The following is a 19,427-nucleotide window of genomic DNA, read 5'->3' as shown; positions in this document are numbered from 1 at the left end:
TTTTTGATGCCAGGTGAAGACCTTTTTATTCTCCCAGTATTTTAACAGTCTGTAAATTAATTTTAACTTTGCTGTTTTAAATTTGTATTTTTGCATTGCTGCTGTTTTTATCTTGGTTGTGCTTTTATATTGTATTTTATATTATGGTTTTATACTGTTGTTTTATACTTTGAATTGTCTTAATTTTGTAAACCGCCCAGAGAGCTTCGGCTATTGGGCGGTATAGAAACGCAATAAATAAATAAATAAATAAATGTGTTTAGTGACAAAAATGCAAACGAGTTGTTTAACATTGTTGTTCAAAACAGGTATGTGAAATTTTGAAACTAGCAGATCGTCAAATAAGGTATCAGAAAATGCCAGAGAGAAGCAGATATTTTGGACTCTCTGACAATACTCCAGAAGAAACCAATGATGAGCCAGCTAGTCCCTTCGTTGGTTTATCAGATAACCACGAGAGTAATGTGAATTCCGCATCTCTGACCTGTGCAGATTTGTTACTACCTTTGATAAGAGTTGTGCCTCCTGAAACATATTCTGAGCAGATGTTACGGGTCCCTTGTGAGTCAGATGAATCATGTAACTTTTCATGGGGCCCAATGGAGGATGTGGCCTGCCGGCCACCAAGCAACAGCCATCCAGATCTAAGAAATGTTTCTTCCACTAAGCCTCTGACAAAGGAACCAGAGTATGCTAGTGTCTTCACAGCAGATAGTATGGACACTGACAGGACTATGAAGCCACAGGAAACGGCTGTGGCTTCTTCAAATACAGCAATTTCATCAAATACAGAAGATTCTGGTGCTGCTTGTTCCTCACAAGGTAACAAGGTAACTTTTAAATATTCTTTGGAGTGGGGATATTAAAAACTGGAATAAAGTTTCTCATTTATTTATTTATTTATTTATTTATTTACAGAGCACCAGAGAATAGGTCCCCTGCCTTGAGGAGTTTATAATCAAAAAGTCACCACATGCAAAGCAAGTGATGGGAGGGAAGTGGAGGTAGGGGTAAACTGGGAAGCAGTATGTCTCCTATGTGCCCACTCGGTCCGTGCAGTCCTCAGGAAATTGGGTTAATATACTTTAGCTTTCTTTTTAACATGCCTCCTTTTTTCTAGTCATTCCATGTATTTGCCATTCTATTTTTTCCAGACTATCTCTGAAATTGTGACAAACAGTGTTTCAAGACGAAAACTGAAGCTCTCAGTATTCTGATTTTTAAAAGTACCTGTTAGAAACTGAACGCTATTGAGACCCCTGTGAAAGTCTTGTATCCTTCCAGCTCCTTCTTGCCACCTAATCTGCAGATTAGGCACCTACAGCTGGCCATTTGTCTTCATAACAGTATTGATCTGCTGCCATTAGGAATGGGCTTGGAGCATTTTTCCTTGGCTCTTTTCCTTTTCTCTGATACCATTTTATATCCTCTGGCTGAATCCAAGCCTTAATACTTGCATATCCTAGACAAATTCATGGCGGAGAAGTCTATCAATGGCTAGTAGTCCTGACAGCTATATGCTACCTCCAGTACCAGAGGCAGTATGCCTATGTACACCACTTGCTGGGGATCATGGGCAGGCCACTGTGTTAACAGAAAGAACTTTACTTTCCCCCTACCACCCCAGAAGTATCATGAGATTTGGACAGTCCAATGTATCTATATAGCTTCCCATCTATCTATCTCTTTTCCAAGTTAGAATCCAGGTGCTGCAAAAGAATAATTTGAATTGAAATTGCATCAGTTATAGTGCCTGGAGCTTGTCTTTGTCGCATCATTTCATGCTGTTAACTGTGCATCGTTGGGCCTTTTCAGACAACACGCTAAACCATGGTTAGGCCGCTAATCCTTTTGCAGCAAATGGTTAGTGAGGATGTTTAATCCATGGTTATGTAGCCACCATAGCTAGGAATGGTTCCCACAAGTCATGGTTCACATGACATGGTAAGCCATAATGTTTAGCTCAAAATGCTTAACCACTGTGGCTTAGTGTGTCATCTAAAAAAAGGTTTTTTTTGAAATGGTTAAATATGACAGCTTATAATATATGTATCTCTTACTGTGACATCTTTTTATAAGATGTTTCCCGGAGATATCAGCAAGATATCAGAAATTCTTGACTTTATAGATTAGAATGTTAACCTATAAATGCAACTAACATTCTACACTATAGTCTAGTTGTTGAAAATAACTTCTGATTTGCTATTACCTGAATAGTTTGGAAAGGACTATGTTCCTTATAGTTACTGATGTTATTTTGCTTGTTTGCTTTTCATTTCAGCAACAGCTAAAGAAATAACGATCAATGATAAAAAGAAGAAGCTGATGGAACAATTGTTATTATATAAAGAAAACAAGATAAACAGTTATGAACTCTTTGAATCATCAACATAATTAAATCACCAGTGGCATTTTCAGAAGACAGAACTCTTTCTCAGCAGTAGCAGCTGAAACAAAAAGCAATATTAAAAAATTATGTTGGATTCATATGCAAAAAAAGATATGTTAACGTTATATGAGAGGGAGCATCAATTGAAATGTGTTTGGTGCCCCCTTGAAATCAAACACATAACCTAAACAAAATGAATGAAAGGGAAAAGAAAAACTTAATTATTTTGCAGTGGGGTATCCTTACTAATATAGCAGATTTGCACTAGTTGGCTGAGCTGTCCTCAAGAACAAATTACATTTCATTGTTTTGTCTTGGATATGGTGTTGGACTGGATGATTCAGCAGCTGTCTGTGCAACTCTGACTTCCTGAACTGTAAGATAATAAGATACAACAATTGGCACAACAGATATGTACAATTCAAATCAATTGATGACTTGCATTCTGAACAGAATCCAATGAAAAGTATTGGAATGCTGAAAAGTTGAGATGATGGATGATGTTATACTTGATTTGTGAAGGCTCACTCACCCACACAACTAGCTACCTGATACAGCAGTTAACAAGTGCTGAACGTGCATGTGTAAACAATCCCTCAAACTCTGTAAGCAGACAGGAGTAACACACTAGAACACAGTTTTGCATGTTGTCAGGTGCATTGGGTATAGTATGCTTTTGTGAAAGCAACAATGCTCTTTCTATAAAACAATCACAATACATATTAATAGTGAACTCATTCTACAAGTGTGTATCTTTATGTAGCCAATATGGCATCATCCACATTCAAAAGGGAAGTATTGTCAGACTTGGGAGAATTCCAAAGGGTGTGGGAGTCCAAAACATATTTAGACAAAATATATAAGGAGGAGGAAGGGAACCCAGTAAGGACTGAGTCATGCTTACTGGACACAAAATGTTGAGCTGACTGTTGGGAAAAAATGGATCAGATGGATAATCCTGGCAATAGCAGAGTTTGAACAGGAACACCTTACAAATCAACATTTTGTTGCAGATTCTACTTGTAAAACAAATTAGCTACAAATGCCTAGCTGTAAATCCCTGGACATTCTTGGAAGTCCATCATATCTAAGGCTATGTTCACATGATAAAAGACCAACAGGTTTTGGTACTTTTGCAAAGATTGCTTGTAAGTTTGCCCCATACTCTGTACTGATAGTAATGTTTACAGTGCTGTAAGTCTTGAATATGAAGGGTTTTAGAGTACGTTTCTTTTTGCTATAAATGATATCCCAGATTATGAACCAGTCAAAGAATCATTAGGCAATCCTATTTGACTTCTTAGTCTAAATTCCCAGTTTGCAATGGTATGATTGGGGTGAAAGGTTAAACAGGCCTTGCTGTTCACTGTTTGTGGCATTCCATTAACTTAAGTACTGTGTTTGGTCAAACATTGCAAGATTAGGTGCAGACTAAATTCAGCAAGGACAATCTTCCCATGGAAACAGTCTTTTACACACATACAGGATTTGCATATTTGGGCAAAACTATTAAAACCAGTCAATACCAAACTGATGTTTTGCTATCTGTTGTGGCAGGCAGTACTGTTTAAAGGCATGATTGTTCTAAATGTAAAGTAGATTTAGAATAGATAAAATAGTACACATGTTGCTTGTTTGTCCAGTTTTAATTAATTTTTGGTATAGAATTCAGAATGAAACAAACTGAATTACCAGTGCAATACTTTGAATGCTTATTCAGAAGTAAGTCCCATTGAGTTCAATGGGTCACACTCTCAAGTAAACATATATAGGATTGCATAATTCAGCAAAAAACCCAACAACCCCAAAAAACCTAATTTGCTATTGGGATATATTCTGATCCTGTGCAGATTTAAGCACCCCTAAACTCATTCAAGCACATGCTTAAGGACTGCAATCATAAAAGAAAAAGTGGAAAGACAGGAAGTGAAACGAAAGAAGCTAGAAGAGGGGGGACCAATCAGAGAAACCCTGAAAACAGTAGGATCTGATACAGATGCTTTCCTGAGGCTAGAAACCCAAAACTTATTTCTGACCAGAGATCTTAGAACTTTTGATTTTTGTATAGGACCTTTGTGCTCCCCAGAAAAGCAGCATTAATTACCTCCTAATGGGTGGATATGTCAGACGGATGGGGATATATTCAGTGTAAATAAACTGGCTTGTTTTTTTGCTAATAAGCTAATCTTATTGGTTAACAATAAAACTATTTATTCACTAACAATGTTTCCTTTTGGGACTAAGAGAAAATATTTATATTGGTAATATTTTATGGCATATTTTGTATTTTATTATTTTTTATAAACTTTATTATTCCTAAAAGACTAAAAAAATCTGAACTTTGAAGCATATTCATATTATTTTCATTCATTGTACTTTCTATCCTTTATACCATTAATAATTTTGCTCACTGGATTTTATTTCTTTAAAAGATGAAAACAGTGCAATCCCCTATACATGTCTACTCAGTAGTAAGCTCCCTTGAATTCAGTGAGACTTACACTCAAGTAAGTGTGTATAGAATTGCAACCTGAAGCATCAAAACAGATGATAGAAATAGATTATTATGCACTACTGCAGTTTTCATAAATAGTGGCATATGAATTTCTTTAATGCTCTACAACTCCCCATTGTAATGTATATTGCAAGTTCTTTGTTCCAAATGTATAGATTCATCAAACATTTGAAATAAATGATTGGAAAAGAGTGTTCCGTGATTTTGGAGCTTTTTAATGGTCTATCATGGTCTGTCCCATAGCAGTTCTTTATCTTCAATCATCAGTAGAACAGTAAGTTGTATATTCTACATAGTACAGCCCTAGTTATATGATTACATTTATCTGTGAGTTTTTCTGTACATGTTTTGCTCAGCACATGACAGGGATACAACAGTCCTATTTGCTGTTGCACAGAAGTTTAAACAATGCCAGTAGCTTACACAGCATGGGGAACAGAAATAGTAGGGCAGATTTTATTCTTCTTTCCCCAAATATGCTTTGTGCTAGCCAGAGAAATATGTGGGGAAAGAAGTGAGCAAATGGGATACAGTGTAAAATCTAATTAGAGGCTATTTTGTGCCCTTTAGGAATAGACAGATAAAGTAGCATAGTGGCTAAAATACCATATCACTTTGCCAGGCAAGTCCCATATAGGACTTATGCCCAAGTATGCATAGAATTACAGCCTTAGAGTGGTTAAGGAAACAGTGATGATAGAGCTGTATGTACCATGCAGCCTGGCCTATGCCCCATAAGCTGCCCTGCTGCCCTCAGATTGATTTATTTACAGTATTTATATACCACTCCCCATTCAAGAATTTCAAGATTGGGGAGAGAGGGTTCTGTCCTGTTGTCAGTGATGAAGTAAGATGCAACTTCAAGTCAAGCCAGCTTCTGCATGTTCCTGGGTTGGCTCTGATTTCCAGAAGTGCTAAAAATAGATGTTTGAGAGGGAGGACTCCTCTGTCCTACTATTTCTATTCCCCGTGCTGTGTAAGCTACTGGTATTTTTTAAAATTTCTGTGCAACAGGAAATAGGGTGGTTGTATCCCTGTCATGAGCTGAGCAAAACATCTACAGCAAAACTCAGATAAATGAAACCATCTCTACCTATAAAGCGAGAAGTATGTGTGTCACCTACGTCTGGAAATGTTTGGGACGGTGTAAAAGCCGGAACGGAACGGAACAGGCCGGAATGACCCCATTATATTAAAAAACCATACCCAAAACAGTGGCATGTGTTAGCAACACTTGGGAACAATATTTTAGGACTAAAACCATGCCAATATTATATCACTATTAACCCCAGAACTCCCAAAACAACGTCCGGAACAGAATGGGATGGCCGGAACAGCCACTACTGAACGAGCGATATCAACCAAACTCACCAGTCATGCATAACTCCATGGCAGGGATGCAATAAGCCACAAAAGGTGCAAAGAAACTGCGTTCCGATAACCGTTCCGGACAGGGACAGCAGCTTCCAAGTGAAGTATGTTAATCAAACTCACCAGACACACATTACTAGGTGAGCCTGATGTAATAAGCTCCAAAAATTGCCCCCAAACCACGTTCAGATACCCGTTCCGGGCAAAAACACGTATTGTGCAAAATGGGCCGTAACGACAGCTTCCCAATTAGGTAAGTCAACCAAACTCATCAGACGCACATAACTAGGTGGGGCAAATATAGAAAGCTCCAAAAGTTGCCCCGAAACCACGTTCAGATACCCGTTCCGGGCAAAAACGCGTATTGTGCAAAATGGGCCGTAACAGCAGCTTCCCAATGAGATAAGTGAACCAAACTCACCAGATGCACATAACTAGGTGGGACAAATATAGAAAGCTCCAAAAGTTGCCCCGAAACCACGTTCAGATACCCGTTCTGGGCAAAAACGCGCATTGCGCAAAATGGGCCGTAACAGCAGCTTCCCAATGAGATAAGTGAACCAAACTCACCAGATGCACATAACTAGGTGGGACAAATATAGAAAGCTCCAAAAGTTACCCCGAAACCATGTTCAGATACCAGTTCCAGGCAAAAACGCGTATTGCGCAAAATGGGCCGTAACAGCAGCTTCCCAATGAGATAAGTGAACCAAACTCACCAGATGCACATAACTAGGTGGGACAAATATAGAAAGCTCCAAAAGTTGCCCCGAAACCACGTTCAGATACCCGTTCCGGGCAAAAAGCTCCAAAAATTGCAGTGTTTTTGCCCGGAACGGGTATCTGATACGTGGTTTCGGGGCAACTTTTGGAGCTTATTACATCAGGCTCACCTAGTAATGTGTGTCTGGTGAGTTTGGTTGACTCACCTCATTGGGAAGTTGCCGTTACGGCCCTTTTGCGCAATATGTGTTTTTGCTTGGAACGGGTTCCTGAACGTGGTTTCGGGGCAACTTTTGGAGCTTTCTATATTTGTCCCACCCTGTCATGTGCATCTGGTGAGCTTGGTTGACTTTCCACATTGGGAAGCTGCCGTTACGGCCTGTTTTGCGCAATACGCGTTTTTGCCCGGAACGGGTATCTGAACGTGGTTTCGGGGCAACTTTTGGAGCTTATTACGTCAGGCCCACCTAGTATTGTGTGTCTGGTGAGTTTGGTTGACTCACCTCATTGGGAAGTTGCCGTTACGGCCCATTTTGCACAACAGGCGTTTCTGCCCGGAACGGGTATCTGAACGTGGTTTTGGGGCAACTTTTGGAGCTTTCTATATTTGTCCCACCTTGTCATGTGCATCTGGTGAGTTTGGTTCACTTATCTCATTGGGAAGCTGCTGTTAAGGCCCATTTTGCACAATACGCGTTTCTGCCCGGAATGGGTATCTGAACATGTTTTGGGGGCAATTTTTGGAGCTTATTACATCAGGCTCACCTACTTCTTTTCTTTTTCATACTTCTGGTTGACTTTCTTTTGGAAAATTATATATATATATATATATATATATATATTCTGTCAAAAGCCTGTTATAGTAATTATTTATTGATGTTCTGAAGTGGGGGAAGAGAGAAACAAATAATTTGAATATTTCTGTGTGGGGCTTGGATCAGGTAAATTCAGTTCTGATTGGCTGGGCGTTCCCATGAGGTGGGAAAGAGCGGGAAAAGACATTTGGTGTCAGTCAGTCTGAGATTAGACAGCGAGAGGGAAGGGGTGTTCTTTGGTAGGTGAAGTTTCAGAAAGAAAACTGAGGAGAAACTCAACAGCCGAGGCTTGAATATGAAACTAAGGGTTCTGTTGAATATTCCCCTCGAATATTAAGCTATTCCTGTGGGATAACCATGGGTAGTTAGTGAAGGTCAGGTGTAGGGTGGCTGTATTATGCCAGAAAGCTGCCCTAAAAGAAGCTTATACAAGCAGGCAGAGGCAAACACCCAGATAAATGGCTCAAGCAGCCAGAAATACAATAGGAGAAGCTTTGGGATTCAGAAGAATCTTGTTATGGAGTGTATTTGGCTAAAGGTTTAGGGGGTGTTTTTTTCCTGTGGTAAAAGAAGGTTATACAAGCAGGCAGCAGCAAACGCCCATATAAATGGCATGAGCAGCCAGAAATACAATAGGAGAAGCTTTGGGATTCAGAAGAAGACTGTTATGGGGTGTATTTGGCTAAAGGTTTAGGGGTGTTTTTTCCTGAGGTAAAAGGTTATACACGCAGGCAGCAGCAAACACCCAGATAAATGGTCCAAGCAGCCAGCAATACAATATGAGAAGTTTTGAGATTCAGAAGAAGACTACTACGGATATATTGGGCTAGAGTAAAGGTTTAGGGATTTTTTTTCCTGAGGTAAACGTAGTCTTTAAGAGGCTTATAATAGGGACAGTGTCCTTAAGAATTATCACTGGGAGTTTTATGACTTTTTTATTTTTTTGGCTAAACATGCATAGGATTGTTTAATAGTTCGTCATGGCTCTAGTTTTGGAGACTCTCTTATGCCAAAGTCTCTTATAACAGGAAATTCTAAAGAGATTTGGGGGGGGGGGGGAAGGGTCCACTTGTAGAACTTGGAGTTACAGTGGCAGAGAGTTCCTTAGGCCCTGAGATCTTGCCAGAAGAGGGTTAAACAAGCAGGCAGCAAAACCTCAAATAAATTGTCCAAGCAGCCAGAAATACAACAGGAGGTGCTTTGGGAGTCAAAAGAAGACTATCCAAGAGCTAGAGCTAGATGTGGGTGTATATCTAAGGTTAAGGTTTGGGAATAAGTCCTGAGGTAAAATGAGTCATTAAGGCTTATAGTTAGTAGCAACAGTGTCTCTATTCCTTAAGAATTAATACTGTCTTTTGAAAACCCCAAAGTAAATAGTAGTAGTATTCTCTGATGCACTAAAAATCCCTTTAATCAGGAAGAAACAAAGGCTGGTAGCTGAAATTTTATATAAGATAGGAAAGTTATAACAATATAGGAAGAGGGGATATGGGTTTTTCTTATCTTGTATTCTATTATCAAGCTGTCAAATTAGCCTTACTAAATTATTGATAAATTGTTGGAAGCAAAGAAAAATATCTTAAGAGATTTTTTTAAAAGTTTAATATAGTATTAGAAAAAGCATAAGAATATATATGATTATAACTCTTTCCGCTTTAGATATGTGATGTAAGATTTAAACTTTTGTTGTTGTTGCGCTGGGTTATTACCATGAAGTTTTAAAATGAAGAATTAACGTATTTCTAGTTTAACAAGTTATGTATTATTATTAAGACAATATAATGAGCACATATTGGTATATTGTCAAGATATTTTAACTGGTGGTTGAGCTATGAGGTATAAAACCTCCAATGTCTGAAAATGGAGCTGAATGTTTTGACACTGCTGTATTGAATTATGTGTTTACATACGTATATTTGCTTTTTTCTTCTTGCAGGGAAAACAAGGTGGCTTGCATCATTGTCATTCTCCTCTTCATCTTATCTACATGGATTGAATGGAAAATCAATGCAGCTCCCAAAGAAGGGCTGCCTGGAAGTTTTGATATAACAATGTGAGAGGAAAGCACTGCCTTCAAAGGGAGGGGACCCCTTATTTCCGGCGTTCGCAGTTACTGGCCAGACTCCCTTTTAAGGGGAGAGCAAAACTTATTGCTGGCCTTAACACTTATTTCCAGCCAGACTCCCGTTTAAGGAGAGAGAAATGCTTATTCCTGGACTTCACACTTTACTGGATCCAACTCTCTAAGCAATATATTACACTGGCTTTGATTGCACTTGTTTTTGTGTTCTGTTTCCTTCTCATTTGTTGATTAATGGTTTTTAATGCTTTATGTGTGTATGTTCTGTGTTTTAGAATTCTAAATTTTGAATACTCGTTTTTATCTTAATTTTAGAATTTGTATTGTTTTTGTCTTAATTTTAATTTTTTAATTTTTGTCTTAATTTTATCTTAATTTTAGAATTTGTATTGTTTTTGTGTTCTGCTTCCTTCTCATTTGTTGATTAATGGTTTTTAATGCTTTATGTGTGTATGTTCTGTGTTTTAGAATTCTAAATTTTGTATACTAGTTTTTATCTTAATTTTAGAATTTGTGTAAACCGCCCAGAAAGCCCTAGCTATGGGAGCGGTATAGAAGTGCAATAAATAAAAAAATAAATTGTAGATTTTCACTTCTCTGTCCCAGGATGATAGTCTACTGCACCTCTGAAATCAAGGACCAAGACTTCCCTGGCCATTTCTCTGCAGTCCACTTGCTGGACGGATTGACTAGAAAGTGAATGCAGGTGCCGAAGAAAAGATGCCTGGAAGTTTTGCTGTAAAGACGTAAGAGGAAAGCGCTGCCTTCAGAGGGAGGGGACCACTTATTGCGACCATTCACACTTTAGTAGCCAGTCTTCCCTTCAAAGCGAGAGAATTGCTTATTTCAGGACACCACACTTTGCCAGCCAGTCTTCCCTTCAAGGGGAGAGAGGTACTTGTTTCAGGACACCACATTTTACCAGCCAGTATTCCCTTCAAGGGTAGAGAAGTGCAAATCGCATTCCACCACACTTTACTAGCCAGACTTCCTTTCATGGGGAGAGAAGTGCTTATTGCAGTACACCACACTTTACTAGCCAGACTTCCTTTCATGGGGAGAGAAGTGCTTATTGCAGGACACCACACTTTACTAGCCAGACTTCCTTTCATGGGGAGAGAAGTGCTTATTGCAGTACACCACACTTTACCAACCAGTCTTCCCTTCAAGAGGAGAGAAGTGCTTATTGCAGTACACCACACTTTACCAGACAGTCTTCCCTTCAAGGGGAGAGAAATGCTTATTGCAGGACACCACACTTTACTAGCCAGTCTTCCCTTCAAGGGGAAAGAAGTGCTTACTGCAGCACACCACACTTTACTCGACAGTCTTCCCTTCAAGGGGAGAGAAGTGCTTACTGCAGCACACCACACTTTACCAGCCTGTCTTCCCTTCAAGGGTGGAGAAGTGCTTATTGCAGGACACCAGACTTTACCAGCCAGTCTTCCCTTCAAGGGGAGAGAAGTGCTTATTGCAGGACACCACACTTTACCAGCCAGTCTTCCCTTCAAGGGGAGAGAAGTGCTTATTGCAGGACACCACACTTTACTAGGCAGACTTCCCTTCAAGGGGAGAGAAGTGCTAACAGCAGCACACCACACTTTACTGGACAGTCTTCCCTTTAAGGGAAGAGAAATGCTTATTGCTGGACACCACACTTTACTGGCCAGTCTTCCCTTCAAGGGGAGAGAAATGCTTATTGCAGGACACCACACTTTACTAGCCAGTCTTCCCTTCAAGGGCAGAGAAATGCTTATTGCAGGACACCACACTTTTCTAGCCAGTCTTCCCTTCAAGGGGAGAGAAGTGCTTATTGCAGGACACCACACTTTACTGGCTGACTTCCCTTCATGGGAAGAGAAGTGCTTAGTTCAGGCTACCACACTTTATTAGCCAGACTTCCCTTCAAGGGAAGAGAAGTACTTATTGGAGGACTCCACACTTTTCTGGACAGACTTCCCTTCAAGGGAAGAGAAGTACTTATTGCAGGACTCCACACTTTACTGGCCAGTCTTCCCTTCAAGGGGAGAGAAATGCTTAGATCAGGCCACCAAACTTTACCAGCCAGTCTTCGCTTCAAGGGGAGAGAATTGCTTAGTTCAGGCCACCAAACTTTACTGTCCAGTCTTCCCTTCAAGGGAAAAGAAGTACTTATTGCAGGACTCCACACTTTTCTGGACAGACTTCCCTTCAAGGGAAGAGAAGTACTTAGTTCAGGCTACCACACTTTATTAGCCAGACTTCCCTTCAAGGGGAGAGAAGTGCTAACAGCAGCACACCACACTTTTCTGGAAAGACTTCCCTTCAAGGGGAGAGAAGTGCTTAGTGCAGGACTCCACACTTTTCTGGACAGACTTCCCTTCAAGGGAAGAGAAGTACTTATTGCAGGACTCCACACTTTACTGGCCAGTCTTCCCTTCAAGGGGAGAAAAATGCTTATTGCAGGACACCACACTTCACTGGCTGTCTTCCCTTCATGGGAAGAGAAGTGCTTAGTTCAGGCTACCACACTTTATTAGCCAGGCTTCCCTTCAAGGGAAGAGAAGTACTTATTGGAGGACTCCACACTTTTCTGGACAGACTTCCCTTCAAGGGAAGAGAAGTACTTATTGCAGGACTCCACACTTTTCTGGACAGACTTCCCTTCAAGGGAAGAGAAGTACTTATTGCAGGACTCCACACTTTACTGGCCAGTCTTCCCTTCAAGGGGAGAGAAATGCTTAGATCAGGCCACCAAACTTTACCAGCCAGTCTTCGCTTCAAGGGGAGAGAATTGCTTAGTTCAGGCCACCAAACTTTACTGTCCAGTCTTCCCTTCAAGGGAAAAGAAGTACTTATTGCAGGACTCCACACTTTTCTGGACAGACTTCCCTTCAAGGGAAGAGAAGTACTTATTGCAGGACTCCACACTTTACTGGCAAGTCTTCCCTTCATGGGAAGAGAAGTGCTTATTGCAGGACACCACACTTTAATAGCCAGTCTTCCATTCAAGGGGAGAGAAGTGCTTATTGCAGGACACCACACTTTACTAGCCAGTCTTCCCTTCAAGGGGAGAGAAATGCTTATTGCAGGACACCACACTTTACTAGCCAGTCTTCCCTTCAAGGGGGAGAAATGCTTATTCGAGGACACCACACTTTACTAGCCAGTCTTCCCTTCAAGAGGAGAGAAATGCTTATTGCAGGACACCACACTTTACTAGCCAGTCTTCCCTTCAAGGGGAGAGAAGTGCTTATTGCAGGACACCACACTTTACTAGCCAGTCTTCCCTTCAAGTGGAGAGAAATGCTTATTGCAGGACACCACACTTTACTGGCCAGTCTTCCCTTCATGGGAAGAGAAGTGCTTAGTTCAGGCTACCACACTTTATTAGCCAGACTTCCCTTCAAGGGAAGAGAAGTACTTATTGGAGGACTCCACACTTTTCTGGAAAGATTTCCCTTCAAGGGGAGAGAGGTGCTTATTGCAGGACACCACACTTTACTAGCCAGTCTTCCCTTCAAGGGGAGAGAAATGCTTACTGTAGGACACCACACTTTACTAGCCAGTCTTCCCTTCAAGGGGAGAGAAGTGCTTATTGCAGGACACCACACTTTACTAGCCAGTCTTCCCTTCAAGGGGAGAGAAATGCTTATTGCAGGACACAACACTTTACTAGCCAGTCTTCCCTTCAAGGGGAGAGAAATGCTTATTGCAGGACACCACACTTTACTAGGCAGTCTTCCCTTCAAGGGGAGAGAAATGCTTATTGCAGGACACCACACTTTACTAGTCAGTGTTCCCTTCAAGGGAAGAGAAATATTTATTGCAGGACACCACACTTTTCTGGACAGACTTCCCTTTAAGGGAAGAGAAGTTCTTATTGCAGGACACCACATTTTACTAGCCAGTCTTCCCTTCAAGGGAATAGAAGTACTTATTGCAGGACACCACACTTTTCTGGACAGACTTCCCTTCAAGTACTTATTGCAGGACACCACACTTTTCTGGACAGACTTCCCTTCAAGGGAAGAGAAGTGCTTATTGCAGGACACCACACTTTACTAGCTAGTCTTCCCTTCAAGGGAAGAGAAGTGCTTATTGCAGGACAACGCACTTTACCAGCCAGTCTTCCCTTTATGGAAAGAGAAATGCTTATTGCAGGACACCACACTTTACTGGCCAGTGTCCCCCCCTCACTCCCCTTTATGGGGTGGGTTTTGCTCTTTAACGCTTCCAAGGAAAGCGAGGCATCTTACATCGTCGTCTTCCTCTCCATCTGATCCTCAAAAAAAATCCTTCGAGGTAAGTCAGTCCAACTCTCTAAGCAATATATTACACTGGCTTTGATTGCACTTGTTTTTGTGCTTTTTCCCCTTTCATTTCTTGATTTACAGTTTTTAATTCTTTATGTGGGTATGTTCTGTGTTTTAGAATTTAAATTTTGTATACTCGTTTTTACCTTAATTTTAGAATTTCTGTAAACCGCCCAGAGAGCCCTTGCTATGGGAGCGGTATATAAGTGCAATAAATTAAAAAATAAAATGTAGATTTTCACTCCTCTGTCCCAGGATGATGGTCTGCTGCACGTCTGAAATCAAGGACCAAGACTTCCCTGGCCATTTCTCTGCAGTCCACTTGCTGGATGGATTGAATAGAAAGTGAATGCAGGTGTCGAAGAAGGGATGCCTGGAAGTTCTACTGTAAAGACGAAAGAGGAAAGCACTGCCTTCAGAAGGAGGGGACCTATTATTGCCAGCCTTCACACTTTACTGGCCAGTCTTCCCTTCAAGGGGAGATAATTGCTTATTGCAGGACTCCACACTTTACTAGCCAGTCTTCCCTTCAAGGGAAGAGAAATGCTTATTGCAAGACACCACACTTTACTAGCCAGTCTTCCTTTCAAGGGGAGAGAAATGCTTATTGCAGGACACCACACTTTACTAGCCAGTCTTCCCTTCAAGGGGAGAGAAATGCTTATTGCAGAATACCACACTTTACTAGCCAGTCTTCCCTTCAAGGGGAGAGAAATGCTTACTGCAGGACACTACACTTTACTAGCCAGTCTTCCCTTCAAGGGGAGAGAAATACTTACTGCAGGACACTACACTTTACTAGCCAGTCTTCCCTTCAAGGGGAGAGAAATGCTTATTGCAGGACACCACACTTTACTAGCTAGTCTTCCCTTCAAGGGAAGAGAAGTGCTTATTGCAGGACAACGCACTTTACCAGCCAGTCTTCCCTTTATGGAAAGAGAAATGCTTATTGCAGGACACCACACTTTACTGGCCAGTGTCCCCCCCTCACTCCCCTTTATGGGGTGGGTTTTGCTCTTTAACGCTTCCAAGGAAAGCGAGGCATCTTACATCGTCGTCTTCCTCTCCATCTGATCCTCAAAAAAAATCCTTCGAGGTAAGTCAGTCCAACTCTCTAAGCAATATATTACACTGGCTTTGATTGCACTTGTTTTTGTGCTTTTTCCCCTTTCATTTCTTGATTTACAGTTTTTAATTCTTTATGTGGGTATGTTCTGTGTTTTAGAATTTAAATTTTGTATACTCGTTTTTACCTTAATTTTAGAATTTCTGTAAACCGCCCAGAGAGCCCTTGCTATGGGAGCGGTATATAAGTGCAATAAATTAAAAAATAAAATGTAGATTTTCACTCCTCTGTCCCAGGATGATGGTCTGCTGCACGTCTGAAATCAAGGACCAAGACTTCCCTGGCCATTTCTCTGCAGTCCACTTGCTGGATGGATTGAATAGAAAGTGAATGCAGGTGTCGAAGAAGGGATGCCTGGAAGTTCTACTGTAAAGACGAAAGAGGAAAGCACTGCCTTCAGAGGGAGGGGACCTATTATTGCCAGCCTTCACACTTTACTGGCCAGTCTTCCCTTCAAGGGGAGATAATTGCTTATTGCAGGACTCCACACTTTACTAGCCAGTCTTCCCTTCAAGGGAAGAGAAATGCTTATTGCAAGACACCACACTTTACTAGCCAGTCTTCCTTTCAAGGGGAGAGAAATGCTTATTGCAGGACACCACACTTTACTAGCCAGTCTTCCCTTCAACGGGAGAGAAATGCTTATTGCAGAATACCACACTTTACTAGCCAGTCTTCCCTTCAAGGGGAGAGAAATGCTTACTGCAGGACACTACACTTTACTAGCCAGTCTTCCCTTCAAGGGGAGAGAAATACTTACTGCAGGACACTACACTTTACTAGCCAGTCTTCCCTTCAAGGGGAGAGAAATGCTTATTGCAGGACACCACACTTTACTAGCCAGTCTTCCCTTCAAGGGGAGAGAAATGCTTATTCGAGGACACAACACTTTACTAGCCAGTCTTCCCTTCAATGGGAGAGAAATGCTTACTGCAGGACACCACACTTTACCAGCCAGTCTTCCCTTCAAGGGAAGAGAAGTGCTTATTGCAGGACACCACACTTTACTAGCCAGTCTTCCCTTCAAGGGAAGAGAAGTACTTATTGCAGGACACCACACTTTTCTAGACAGTCTTCCCTTCAAGGGGAGAGAACTGCTTACTGCAGGACACCACACTTTACTAGCCAGTCTTCCCTTCAAGGGGAGAGAAATGCTTATTGCAGGACACCACACTTTACCAGCCAGTCTTCCCTTCAAGGGAAGAGAAGTGCTTATTGCAGGACACCACACTTTACTAGCCAATCTTCCCTTCAAGGGAAGAGAAGTACTTATTGCAGGACACCACACTTTTCTAGACAGTCTTCCCTTCAAGGGGAGAGAACTGCTTATTGCAGGACACCACACTTTTCTGGACAGACTTCCCTTCAAGGGAAGAGAAGTGCTTATTGCAGGACACCACACTTTACTAGCCAGTCTTCCCTTCAAGGGGAGAGAAATGCTTACTGCAGGACACTACACTTTACTAGCCAGTCTTCCCTTCAAGGGGAGAGAAGTGCTTATTGCAGGACACCACACTTTACTAGCCAGTCTTCCCTTCAAGGGGAGAGAAATGCTTACTGCAGGACACTACACTTTACTAGCCAGTCTTCCCTTCAAGGGGAGAGAAGTGCTTATTGCAGGACACCACACTTTACTAGCCAGTCTTCCCTTCAAGGGGAGAGAAATGCTTATTGCAGAATACCACACTTTACTAGCCAGTCTTCCCTTCAAGGGGAGAGAAATGCTTACTGCAGGACACTACACTTTACTAGCCAGTCTTCCCTTCAAGGGGAGAGAAATGCTTATTGCAGGACACCACACTTTACTAGCCAATCTTCCCTTCAAGGGAAGAGAAGTACTTATTGCAGGTCACCACACTTTTCTAGACAGTCTTCCCTTCAAGGGGAGAGAACTGCTTATTGCAGGACACCACACTTTTCTGGACAGACTTCCCTTCAAGGGAAGAGAAGTGCTTATTGCAGGACACCACACTTTACTAGCCAGTCTTCCCTTCAAGGGGAGAGAAGTGCTTACTGCAGGACACCACACTTTACCAGCCTGTCTTCCCTTCAAGGGTGGAGAAGTGCTTATTGCAGGACACCACACTTTACTAGGCAGACTTCCCTTCAAGGGGAGAGAAGTGCTTACAGCAGCACACCACACTTTACTAGACAGTCTTCCCTTTAAGGGAAGAGAAATGCTTATTTCTGGACACCACACTTTACTGGCCAGTCTTACCTTTAAGGGGAGAGAAATGCTTATTGCAGGACACCAAACTTTACCAGCCAGTCTTCCCTTCAAGGGGAGAGAAATGCTTATTCGAGGACACCACACTTTACTAGCCAGTCTTCCCTTCAAGGGGAGAGAAATGCTGATTGCATGACACCACACTTTACTAGCCAGTCTTCCCTTCAAGGGGAGAGAAATGCTTGCTGCAGGACACCACACTTCACTAGCCAGTGTTCCCTTCAAGGGGAGAGAAATGCTTATTGCAGGACACCACACTTTACTAGCCAGTCTTCCCTTCAAGGGGAGAGAAATGCTTATTCGAGGACACCACACTTTACTGGCCAGTCTTCCCTTCAAGGGGAGAGAAATGCTTATTCGAAGACACCACACTTTACTAGCCAGTCTTCCCTTCAAGGGGAGAGAAATGCTTACTGCAGGACACAACACTTTACTAGCCAGTCTTCCCTTCAAGGAGAGAGAAATGCTTAGATCAGGCCACCAAACATTACCAGCCAGTCTTCCCTTCAAGAGGAGAGAATTGCTTAGTTCAGGCCACCAAACTTTACTGTCCAGTCTTCCCTTCAAGGGAAAAGAAGTACTTATTGCAGGACTCCACACTTTTCTGGACAGACTTCCCTTCAAGGGAAGAGAAGTACTTATTGCAGAACTCCACACTTTACTGGCAAGTCTTCCCTTCATGGGAAGAGAAGTGCTTATTGCAGGACACCACACTTTACTATCGAGTCTTCCCTTCAAGGGGAGAGAAATGCTTATTTCAGGACACCACACTTTACTAGCCAGTCTTCCCTTCAAGGGGAGAGAAATGCTTATTCCAGGACACCACACTTTACTAGCCAGTCTTCCCTTCAAGGGGAGAGAAATGCTTACTGCAGGACACCACACTTTACCAGCCAGTCTTCCCTTCAAGGGAAGAGAAGTGCTTATTGCAGGACACCACACTTTACTAGCCAGTCTTCCCTTCAAGGGAAGAGAAGTACTTATTGCAGGACACCACACTTTTCTAGACAGTCTTCCCTTCAAGGGGAGAGAACTGCTTACTGCAGGACACCACACTTTACTAGCCAGTCTTCCCTTCAAGGGAAGAGAAGTACTTATTGCAGGACACCACACTTTTCTGGACAGTCTTCCCTTCAAGGGGAGAGAACTGCTTACTGCAGGACACCACACTTTACTAGCCAGTATTCCCTTCAAGGGGAGAGAAATGCTTATTGCAGGACACCACACTTTACCAGCCAGTCTTCCCTTCAAGGGAAGAGAAGTGCTTATTGCAGGACACCACACTTTACTAGCCAATCTTCCCTTCAAGGGAAGAGAAGTACTTATTGCAGGACACCACACTTTTCTAGACAGTCTTCCCTTCAAGGGGAGAGAACTGCTTATTGCAGGACACCACACTTTACTAGCCAGTCTTCCCTTCAAGGGAAGAGAAGTGCTTATTGCAGGACACCACACTTTACTAGCCAGTCTTCCCTTCAAGGGGAGAGAAGTGCTTACTGCAGGACACCACACTTTACCAGCCTGTCTTCCCTTCAAGGGTGGAGAAGTGCTTATTGCAGGACACCACACTTTACTAGGCAGACTTCCCTTCAAGGGGAGAGAAGTGCTTACAGCAGCACACCACACTTTACTAGACAGTCTTCCCTTTAAGGGAAGAGAAATGCTTATATCTGGACACCACACTTTACTGGCCAGTCTTACCTTTAAGGGGAGAGAAATGCTTATTGCAGGACACCAAACTTTACCAGCCAGTCTTCCCTTCAAGGGGAGAGAAATGCTTATTCGAGGACACCACACTTTACTAGCCAGTCTTCCCTTCAAGGGGAGAGAAATGCTGATTGCATGACACCACACTTTACTAGCCAGTCTTCCCTTCAAGGGGAGAG

At 42.0% G+C, this 19,427-nt stretch overlaps 1 protein-coding gene across 2 annotated transcripts in view; it reads left to right on the top strand.

The window, feature by feature from the left end:
- Positions 1-5,096, top strand: part of IRAK2 (interleukin 1 receptor associated kinase 2) — a 40,050-nt gene extending 34,954 nt beyond the window's left edge. Inside the window, exons 12-13 of one of the 2 annotated variants that reach the window (XM_063121469.1) lie at positions 309-822; positions 2,282-5,096. In XM_063121469.1, the coding sequence (XP_062977539.1) occupies positions 309-822; positions 2,282-2,394 (627 nt within the window). In that variant the 3' untranslated portion in view covers positions 2,395-5,096. Of the gene's footprint in view, positions 1-308; positions 831-2,281 lie in introns of both variants that reach the window. The other variant, XM_063121470.1, reaches the window with a different exon arrangement.
- The last annotated feature ends 14,331 nt before the right edge of the window (positions 5,097-19,427 follow it).

Source organism: Elgaria multicarinata, chromosome 3, assembly GCF_023053635.1.
Source record: "Elgaria multicarinata webbii isolate HBS135686 ecotype San Diego chromosome 3, rElgMul1.1.pri, whole genome shotgun sequence".
NCBI lineage: Eukaryota > Metazoa > Chordata > Lepidosauria > Squamata > Anguidae > Elgaria > Elgaria multicarinata.
Note: the sequence above shows the minus strand (reverse complement) of the source record. Positions and strands in the feature narration are given on the sequence as shown.